Source organism: Onychostoma macrolepis, chromosome 06, assembly GCF_012432095.1.
Source record: "Onychostoma macrolepis isolate SWU-2019 chromosome 06, ASM1243209v1, whole genome shotgun sequence".
NCBI classification, from domain to species: Eukaryota; Metazoa; Chordata; class Actinopteri; order Cypriniformes; family Cyprinidae; genus Onychostoma; species Onychostoma macrolepis.
Genome location: NC_081160.1, coordinates 20,409,261 through 20,420,570, shown reverse-complemented (window position 1 = coordinate 20,420,570; position 11,310 = coordinate 20,409,261). Strand labels below are relative to the sequence as shown.

The 11,310-nt window shown below is 37.4% G+C and overlaps 1 protein-coding gene across 5 annotated transcripts in view; it reads right to left on the bottom strand.

The window, feature by feature from the left end:
- Positions 1 to 11,063, bottom strand: part of lrp8 (low density lipoprotein receptor-related protein 8, apolipoprotein e receptor) — a 170,789-nt gene extending 159,726 nt beyond the window's left edge. For all 5 annotated transcript variants that reach the window (XR_009271678.1, XM_058778596.1, XM_058778598.1 and 2 more), the window contains exons 1-2: positions 10,889 to 11,063; positions 9,969 to 10,088 (exon numbers count right to left, since the gene is read on the bottom strand). Coding sequence is in view for 4 of the 5 variants with exons in the window: in XM_058778596.1 (XP_058634579.1) it covers positions 9,969 to 10,088; positions 10,889 to 10,955 (187 nt within the window). In the remaining variant the exon portion in view is untranslated. The remainder of the gene's footprint in view (positions 1 to 9,968; positions 10,089 to 10,888) is intronic.
- Between the last annotated feature and the right edge of the window lie 247 nt (positions 11,064 to 11,310).

Below are 11,310 nucleotides of genomic sequence, written 5' to 3'. Positions count from 1 at the left end.
TGTGGTTCAAATGGTGTTACAGCTATGGCAGGGCAATATCATCAAAAACATTGCACCATAATTATCTTTTAATTAATATTATTGTCAGTTTTTGGTCAGTGGTTTTAGCATGTATAACACATTTATACATTTCACACAATTATACTAACACATTTTAATATGTTGAAAATTCCACACAGAAACACATTTGGTCTGTTGAATAGTTTTGAATCAATTAGTTAAAAGTCTACACGTTGAGAGCCCACAGAAGTGACGTCTACAGGAAAAGTGAGTTTTTAGAAAACAAGTTTTTTGTTTACTGTGAATAAAATCATCACAGATTTACTAGGAACATCCAATATGTCGCTCAGCTATACTTATGCTGTTTGAAATCCTTGTATAAAATCTGTCCTAGTCAAACTATAGCAGCATGCTTAGCTTAAGAACCTTAAGAAAAGAACTTTGCAGTTTAACCAGATCAACAACTGTGTAAGTCTTTCAACTTCGGTTTTGAAAGCATATTCCACAAAATACCCAGCTCTGTGTGGGTGCATTATTCAAGACTAAACAGAAAACGTAACACAGAGTTAAGCATGCAAACATGCTAAACACATTTCGAATAGCATTATTACTGGTGTGGCCTGTGACGGCGACTTGGGGCCTCACACTAATCTTGAATGGAGACAGGCCTATTGGGGAAGTGTCAGGGTGCTTGCAAACAGGAGGAACGCTTACACGGACATAAAAATAAAGAAAGGCGGAAAGGAAGTGATGGGTCCCACAGACCATGCTGGCAAGAAGAGGGGGGACATGAGAAGCATTGAGCACATTCTCCTGGAAGTGCTGGCAAGTCAAAGAGATAGAAAGACATTGAGGAACTACTGAGGGCTTTGAAAATGGGAGGATGGGTAGCGAAAGATACAGGAGGAGAAAAAAAAAAGGGAAAGAGACTTTGAACAGTCTTTTGAGGTCCTTCTCATCCTTAAAAGCTGATTGGCTAAACATTGGAGCTGGGCGATATAGCGAATACTCATGATAGATTTACGATGATATTGTTAGTAATATAAAATCAACCAACACTGTGCATGCTTCAAAGATTTTTTTGTATCTTTTATTTGCCTTTTATAGACCATTTTGTGAATCAATTTGTTTAAACTGTCTGTTTAAGTGAACTGATTCAAATCTGATCAAATTATGTAACATTTTCAAATATTAAAATGCTTTGAAAATATATATTATCTGTTTGTATGTGTGCATAAATATTGCTTATGTTAGATTGATGTTTACAAATTAAACTGATTAAATAAATCGAGTTGTTTTCACAAGTTATTTCATTGACTATAAGATTCTATATTAGTTTTATATTATACTAAATTAATATTTAATTTATTTAACAATTCTAATTATTAAGAAACTAAGTAAGGCTGCACAATTTAATCGAATGCGATTTCCATGTGCATTTTGTCAATAAAGCCGGTTCTGTAATCAGCAGTAAATCTCCATCACGTGCTTTCAGATGAAGCAGCATTTACTACACAGAGCAGTAGTTCACTGACAGGTTACGAAAAAATAAATAGATAAAATGCAGATGATATTATTGCACGATTATAAAATCGAAGAAATCGTTCGTGATAATGACAGCTGTTTGCATAGCTTCTCAGTGAACTATAGCTCTGTGTGGTAAATGCTGCTCTATCTGAAAGCATGTGAAAATCAGAACTCAGATAAACCATATATTGTCGTAGTCGTGTGTTTATTACTCACTTTGAATCAATGAAAACAGTTAAATCTTCTGTTTATTCAGCAACTGTTTATTTCCTGGGTTTCTTCTGCAGGGCGTATTTGGAGTTTCCAGGTGAGAGCACCCTCTGGGCTTCGGATGGAGATTTACTACTGATCACAGATCCGTGCTTCACTGAAAGATATGCATGATAATCGCGATTTCATTTTGATTTATCGTGCAGCCCTAGAAACTAGCAGTAAAAACCCTTTTCTTTGTTTTATTTAAAGTGCACATAATAAATAAGAATAAAAACATCAACATCTTCCTTTTCCTCCGTTCACTACAAACCCTTTTTTTTCCTTCCATCTCAAAACGTTTCACTTTCATCATGACATTCTCAGTTCACCATCTTATCTCCTGTAAACCACTGCAACTTCTACATTTTCTGACCAGGTGGTCTGTATGTGAGAAAGTTGAATTGCTCCCCTATGACTGAATGACAATCAGGAAACACCATTAAAAAAGATGCCACGCTGTGCCACACAAGGCAGAATAAATCATGCATGCACACACACACAAACAAATCTCAGCGAGCGGCACAGAAATCTACACACAACTAGTGAAATGTGTAACATCGCCCTAAAACTCAAACCACTGAAAGATCACAAATAGTGCTACACCATATCAGTACCATACTGTTTATCAGCCAATATTGCCCTATTTTTACATTTAAATGGTCTCACTTAAAGTTAATATTTATTAGTTAACATTATTTATACTGCAACGTTGTGATGGCTGTATTCATGGTAGCATTTAAAATGATTAATTTTAAGTGTTTTTATATTTCATTTATTTTTAAAAACCACAGTCTTATCTGTATTTGCCAGAATCGCAATCCCTGTCCTGTAGCATCCCTAATTGCAAACAGTCTAAGCAACCTGCTAAAAAAAAGGATTTGACCGTGTGTGTATGTGAGTCTATGTAGAAAGCCTCACTCATTGCTCATGTATGTGAGATTTACATCTATTCAGATTATTGTTTGGCAAGCTGCAAATGTTCCAAAGCACCACTGAAAGAGGTGAGGTCAAGAGAGTTCTCTCTCTCCTTCTCTGTCAGAGAGCATAAAAGTGCAGGAAAAACCCAAATCTTCAAACATCTTTCTCTGTCCTTCAGCAAGGAGAGCGCCATAAAATATACCAACTCTCCATGTCGTAAATACAACTGTGGGAGTCGTTTAACATCCTCATCTCAGCAGAGGATCATAGCTACTTAGAGCAGATATCGCTCCCTGCTGCACCGCTGTGATTTAGGACACTTTGCAGCTCGATTACCACAGCTGACACAGTACAGAAAAACTGAGGAGAAAGGTAAGGACTCGTGTGAATAAATGAGACTGAGAAAAGTCTGGCCAAGTTGTAGACAAGCTCAGAAGAATAATCATCTCTGAAGCTGTGTGACACAAAACCACACTCACAAACACTGATACCGGCTTACCCACATTGGGAGAACGTCAGTCACTGCACAGATGGGTATTAGCCAAATGATTTATTCATGAATAACAGGTATTGAAATATTCGTTAAGATTCCATTCCAGGCCAAAATTGGGAAAGTGACAAGCGAGCGAGAGCATGAATAACAGAAATGTAAATAAAGCCGAGTCATGGTGAAATATTCTACTAATCTTGGCAGGGATTAGATGGTCATAGACGTATGCTGTCAGGCACACGGACCGATCAAATAACAACTGGGATTTTGGGAGTTTTTGTAGCAACGTGACAAATAGTACATACCTACACAGTACACACTATATAAAGGAGCTTGTGATTTATAGCCTATGTGGAAAAAAAACAAAAGACTGGACGCTTTCTGTTGTGTTATTACTCTCTAAAACACACATAATACAACATGCTCTTCAAATGATTCATTAGATAGAGAATCAGAATCATTTTAATCATTCAACAGACTGAATTGGGCAGACAACTTTTCATAGAATAATTGGATTTTTCACTGATTTATTAAACAGAGGGTAAGAATGGTCATGTTTTAGGTGTTAAAAAGGCAGTTTATAAAGTTTATATACTTAAACAGACCATTCACTAAGCTCCACTTCCCCTGGTTATGGTTGCTCACTCAGACTCAGAGATTTCTATGTGATTTTCAGTCAAATGTGCTCATAAAATGGTAAAAATTGAAAGGATATCACTTATACATGGACTGGAATGAAGTGTGACATTGCAAAGCATTTTATATGCCGTAAAGCAATCGTAAAGACTGCAAATCCAAATCTGAGGGAAACGCTTATCATATTGCCTGAAAAGAAAGAAGCCTCATTTGAAAATGATTACAAGTGATAACATTAGTGTAAGTGAACACAACTGTTCCTAACGTTTCTAAAACAAATTCACAGTTACTATCGACACTACGATGACCTGAAAATGTTTAAATATGACATTATGTTGTTTATTTGAGAATGTTGTCTGACAACAGTTTAATCCACAGCATGAATCTCAAGATTTATTTGCGACAATATAATGCATATCACATTTTTCAATAAAACTGGAATTAAAATGATCCAAATGCACAGATCCTACATAGACTTTTGTTATGAAAGAGCAATAGCTTGTCTGAGAAAAATTGCAGTTGCTAAGGTAGATCACTAATGTTTGGGAGGCAAGCTTAGACTTTCAAAACTATTAAACTCTTTTTAAAAAATTCAAACTCAAATTTTCTGGGGAAAAAAGTTCAAAATTCACAAAAGCTGATTTCATTTGTAAGCATTATCATGATGAACAAAATGTGTTGTGCAGGAATCATTCATTTTTTGTTGGTCACAGAGCTTATTTTCAGCCATAATCCAAATGCCAATAGAAAAACCCTATTGGGAACCAGAATTATGCTAACTTCTGGGTTAGTGATGACGAACAAAAATCCATCATCACTGCAGCACCCTATTCAGTGCCGCCCACTGCAAAACCAAAATCCTGGAAACACAAAACCAAAGTCTGTCAGAACCACGTGCGAGAAGAAGCTCTTTCTACATCCTCTCTTCTCTTCTATCAGCCTGCCAAACGAATCACTGGCCTGTGGCTGATTGTACCACACACCTTGATGAGTAAAGACCACCTGGAACATATCTACCACGAGAATACAATGTGGGGAAAAAAAAAAATAGATAAATGAAACAAAAAGCGTGTTATTACCACTTCAGCTGCCCTTCACCAACAGCTACGGAGTGTGCTGGAGGCAGTGTCTTTGTTCACCTCTCCCTTTATTCGGTTTCCGTCTCTCCTCATGTGTCTGTCACATTCCCCACCCCCACTCGCAGAGAACAAACAGAGACCTAAGATTTCATATCAGTAAGTAGCTAATGAAACTCACCCAAAAGCTTATCCACAATATCCAGGCAATATCCACAATATGCAGGCGAAAACACGTCGTCTCGCTCTTTGTTTCGGTCTCTCTCGCTCTCCTCTGCTCTATTACACTTCCTTAATGAATACATTTTCACAATATATCAGCATTACAGAGGCAATGCAAGTCGAAAAGGTCCCATATGCTCTCTAAAGTTTAAGAAATGTGTATGCATGAGTGTTGAAAGTGTGATAGCTTTAAGAGGAAAGCTTCAGGCTAATGAATGTTCGCACATTCAAACAAGACACCATCATTTGGACATAAGTGCTACTTGGGTAAAAACAAGCATCTGTTTTGGTATTTTGAAGAGTTTGAGTTTTTGCACAAGCAGGACATTCTTGCCCTTGAACCGAATTAACCCCACTGATATGGCCTATCCACTCTCTCTTTCACACACACACACACACACACACACACACACAATCCGCACATGGAGAGACACTAATTGGATTTATATTATGCACATGAACAGTTCATGGTCACCTGGGTCTTTGTTTCACAATAACTTCACTCCCGCCATCACACACACACAAGTCTCTCAAAAGCACTAATGCATGTTTTCTGATCATATAAACTGAACAACAAGGCCCTTGGCAATAACAAAAGCCAGCAATAATTACCACAGCAGTAAGGGGTTTCCACACATGCTTACAACTCACCTTCGTACACAACACATGCTTCACAATTTCAAACAAAGAAAGGTCACTCAAGATTTCTCTGCCAGAGCGATTTGGAGGAGCATTGTGACATTGCTCACTAACGAAGGTCACCCAAGAATGAAAATTAATTTATTCACACTCATGATTTGCTTTTTCTTTTGTTTGAGAGACAAATTTATGAAAAATATCCTGAGGGCTCTTGAGGTCCAAAATGGTCTATGTGACAAATTTTACTATAAATTGTTATTCCTTTCAAATCTTGACAAGTGCACTAGCTCTCCTTGGTGCATTCGAGAGTTCCTGAGGAAAGTAGCACATCCCAATTTGAGAATTAATCATTCTGATCTTTTGAATGAATCAGTTGATCCAGATCAAAAAAACGGTCTGAATGAATCATTCAGGAATTAACTGATCCAGTTTGCAACAGTTAACAGCCAGTGATGAATGAATTATCACACAAACGGTCTGTCTAACTTTCAAAGATATCATACAGCTTCAAAAAACTTTTATGATATTTTATGGCTTTTATGACACTTTTATGATGCTTTTGCATCCGTTTTGAAGCCTGAAACTAAGCTGCAGTAATAATTCATTGTAACTGCGTGAAAAAGACTGGCCATTTCTCAGTCCGTTTTCGACAGAAGAAAGTCATGGAACGTCATGAAAGTGAGTAAACGATGACCAAATAAACACATTTTTGGCTGAATAATTTAATGTGGAAATGCAAGAAGTATAAACCTGCTGATACTGTTTGCCAACACATGTCCTAAAATCGTTGTAGTTTGCTTCCCTTTTTCCAGAAAAGACTCACAGACCAATTGATCAGAAAAGGTACATAACAATAAAACAAAATAAAAAATAGAACAAAAGAAGAGTGTAATAAATGAAAATCAAAGTGTGCAGCATAGTGATATCTGCACTGCAATTAAGCAGGTCAGACTATAGTGACTCACTCAGTGTGACATCATAAAAATATTGATTTCTCTCCTTTCTTCCTGTTAATAGGCACTGGACTTTACAATCTCATTTTTTAATCAGACATTTTTTATTAAACCTGCACATGTCTAAACCCCCCCCCAAAAAACGCATTCACATTCCCATGAGGAATACTTCCTACCTCAAAGTAAACAAATGAGATCCTCCTCACAAGGTGCTGCAATACCTGGAGAGCAGTACCAGGAAATGATTATACTAGAAGCAGTGTTTGCTCACTCATTTGGCTCCGCTTCACTCTGTGTGTACTATGTGTGTGTGGATTGAATAAGAAAGGAGTGCATTTAGACACGCAATACAAGAGCTCAGTCTAATAGCTACACATAATACATAACCCTTCTAACACAGACCAGCTTTGTTAGTTGTAACCTTGCACAGTCATTTAATATAAAAACAAGATGGCATTTCTCGTGTCTCTTAAAGATGCTATGCCTGTGGCACGAGCGGTTAGGTTCATTATCTCAACAGATTCAATAAACATTCCACGGTAGACAGGATACCTGATTATGTCTGTGACCTGTGACCTTGTACGATACGCCCCATTTGACCTCTTTTTTTAGAGACTGAAAAAAAAAAAAAAAAAAAGATTTTGTGCGTTGGCGCTTCATTATATTTGTGGTGAAGGTATGTAAAACACGGGTTAGTGAACAACAGCCATGAAACTGTGATGTCCGAGAGTGGCAACTCCAACACAATACGTGTATCAGAGCCAAAAAGGAAAAAAAGAAAATAGCTCTGTCACCCTCTGTCATTTATCTTTTCATTTCTTTTGTGATGATGTCTTTCTTCAAAGAAAATAAAGTCACTGTGAAATAATACATGTCATACAATAAGGAATAGTAACAAAAAAAAAAAACTCAATTCAGAATCTTTTCTTCCCTAAGCTTACAAGCTGAAAAATTACATATCTTTGACACATTTCTGCTCCACAAAACATCTACTAAACAGAATACACTACCGTTTGAGGTCAGTAAAGAAAAAAACACTTTTATACTTTTATTAAGTATTAAATTATGTATTAAATTGATCAAAAGTGACAGCAAAGACATTTATAATGTTACAAAAGGATAATGTTGCCATCAAAGAAAATCAATTACATTTTAAAATAAATTCAAACAGAAAACAGTTCTTTTTGATTGTAATAATATTTCCCAATAATAGTGTTGTACTATCTTTGATCAAATAAATGCAGCCTTGATGAGCATAAGAGGTTTCTTTCAAAAATATTTAAAACACCAAATTTCTAAATGGTAGTATACAAGCAAATTATGAAACACTCTTTCAGGGCTGAAGTGACAATCATTACGGTCACTTATTTTGGTTATCATCACACTCAGATTGTCTTATTCTCTTCTTGTTTGCATCAAAGCCCAAAACCAACCGCAAGTAAAATCATTATCCGCCAAATGAATGAGTGTCCATTTACCCTGCAAAACACACTTTATAGTTTAGGATTTTTTTTTTTTTTGAGTTAACACTGTTTTAAAAAGTACTAATCACAACATTTCATCAATGTTGATTTGTTTCGTAATAATAAACGTCCATGTGACGTTCATCATCTAAGACTAAAGGCCATCCTGACACACATAAATAGCCACTAAGCCAGTCTCTACCGAAGAGCCCACTTCATCTTCAGACACAAAGCCCTGTGATTAGAATTTGGTACTGAAAAAAGAGACACAGAAAGAGAGGGAGAGGGAGCAGTATGTGTCGTGAAGTGTTGCTATTACCGTCTCCATGGGCAACTAAAGAGGAATCCTGCCAATTCTGAGAGTAGGTTGTGTCTGGGAGGGGAGCGCAAAGCACAATCCTTAAGGTATTATTCTAATTCAATGTCTGTCCAAGTCTGCGGGAAAACATCCAAAGGAGAGAGAGGAGCATTCAGCCCGTTGACAGCCCAAGAGAGCACTTCCACCTGGGGAGAAACCCCACAGATACCCTGCCTGCTGGAGATACCACGTGTAATAGGGCACCTTAGCACGAATCCATTTAAACGAGCATAACCGACGCCAAGAAAACACCAGGTGCATCCGACAAACCTGAACCTGGGGGAATGAATGTTGGCAATGACACGGAAAATTCTGAGCGTAATACTTTCATTATTTCTCTCAAATCAAATTGGAAAAATTTTTAATAATTTAAGTCAGATCAGGTGGTTTCATATAACGTAAATAATATAATTAATAAAAATGGGTCATCTAAATAAGCAAAAATCAAAAGACTACCGTTTTCGTTGTGCAGCAAGTGATTCCCGAGGTGTATAAATTCAAGGTGCAGACGCGTCTTTCTTTTACTTGATAAATGTAGCTAAACAATCCTGTCCCACATACTAGTTTGTGTAAAGCTGAGAAAGCTTAGTAGGAAGCACACGCCATCTATAAAGATGGAACGAGAGCAACAAGTATGACCTTTATAATCCTACATGCCTAAAACTCTGGGTTTCTATATTGGATCAACATGCAGTGCAGATTTGAGCGACTGCCACTTTATAGCATGACCATAAAGTAATTTCAAGACTTTTAAGTTAAGTTTTAATTCCATCAGTTTTGAAAGTACATTCTCTCCACCGTGCCTCCACTTTACCATATTAATCAGCTAACCAGAATAATTACTGCACTTGCAATTAATACCGTGACCAATACATCGGGATAATTACATTTTGTGCCAGTTGTGCCTTTCTCCCCTCTGCTGTAGCCTACATCTCAATTAAGTCATTCAACCTGCTGATTACGATTTTTATGTTTGTCTTTCATTAGCAGATCCTGAAAAAAAAATTAAAATCAATCCTGACTGTCAACCTTCCTGCAAAGTCCTACTTCCATTTAAAGCTAATAACTGGATGCCTGTGTCTAATAATACGCTTAGAATATGCCAATTGAAAATGCCATGCAAACACAGAACGCAATCACACTCACACTTTAAATGGCAATGTCCATTTTATACATGTGACTATTATTAATTACAATAATATGGTGCAATTACAAGCATCCAGTGTGAAGTGACCCAAAGCCACAACTCGTGACAGTTGAAGTCTTTCCCAAGAAACAGCGAGGTAAGTGTATTCATGCGTTTCAAAACCTAGCAAGTGGTCTACTTAAACAGGATTTCTGGGAAACATAGGCTGTTTCGGTTGAAAGAGGAACAAAGATGATTCCAGCATGGCTACATAAGACACCTGTTCAAAAGAGGTTCAGATTACTCACGGCAATTCTCCTCGTCGCTGTTGTCCGAGCAGTCATCGTCCTCATCACATCTCCATGGAGTGGGGATACACCTGCCGTTCCTGCATTGAAACTGACCGCTTTCACAGTCCGGATTATTTCCTGTCACACAAGAAGTTTTGAGTAAATGCAGGGTCCAAATTTTGTGAAGGATCGAGTTTTTTAAACCAAGGAGCAACCTTAAATATTTGGTTACATCTTTACTGTAACCCAACATTCCCAAAGGATGTCAAAGCAAACTGTTGGGTTACTTACAAAGTGCAATGTTACATATAGGCTAAATTTATTATAGATTCACATATTGTACATCACAAGTTATTGAAAACTTAAACTTAAAAATTCAAAAAAGTTTAGGGGCCACTTAAAGACATTATAAAAACATTTAGCACATTCGGAAATTGCTGACAATTTTACACTTAGTTCTGTTAACAGCTCTTAGGCAGTACTGTTACAGTAAAATCGATGTGCACGTGTACAGTGACAGGTTACAGTAAACATGATATCACAAACTATAACTGTAGTCTGAGAAATTACACGTGCTTAGAAACAATGGTCTATCTGAATGATGCACTAGACACATTCATTGAGAGTAAAGTTGCACTAGTGTGCATGCGTTACTTTCAGTGGTGTACTACTATCTTTGAAGTACAGACTACTATAATTACATTAAAAATCGCTTTCTTCTTATAAACCTCGCAGTGAACACGGCAGGACAAGAACAACATGTACTTGATCAGACTGCAGTTCTTTACAATACAAGCTACCTAAAGAGAGTTGTGTTACATAGCGCTTTAATAATGTCTCGTCATAGGAAGTAGATGCACGCGGCTGCGCCGGTGTTTCTACAGCATCATTCATTTACATTCATAACAGCGGACTGACAGCGTAAAACAGACACTTACCGTTTACCGGCAGAAACCCCACGAGTATCATATGTAAAAGCAACAGTTTCCCTATAGCCGTCCACATCTTCACAAATCAAGGCGTTGTGCTCATACGAAATATAAAAAGGCCGTGCAGTGCAGTCTGTACCTCCCTTCTCGGTGCAGCCTGCGCTCTGACTCGCCACAAGCTTCGCTCTGCTTTCGATACCAGTTTGAATTGATGACGCCAACGCTGGTGGGCGGGGCCATGCGTGATGACTCGTACGTATGGGCGGAGTTAATGTTGAAAAATTATACAAAGCATTACGTGTCATCGGTCTGGGACTCTGATTAGTTATGAAAAATTCTGTGAGGAAAACAGTATTGATATTACTCGTATAGAATTTTTGAGAATAATTAATGGCATTTCGCCTAAGCTTCTACAGCTTATTAAATCTTCT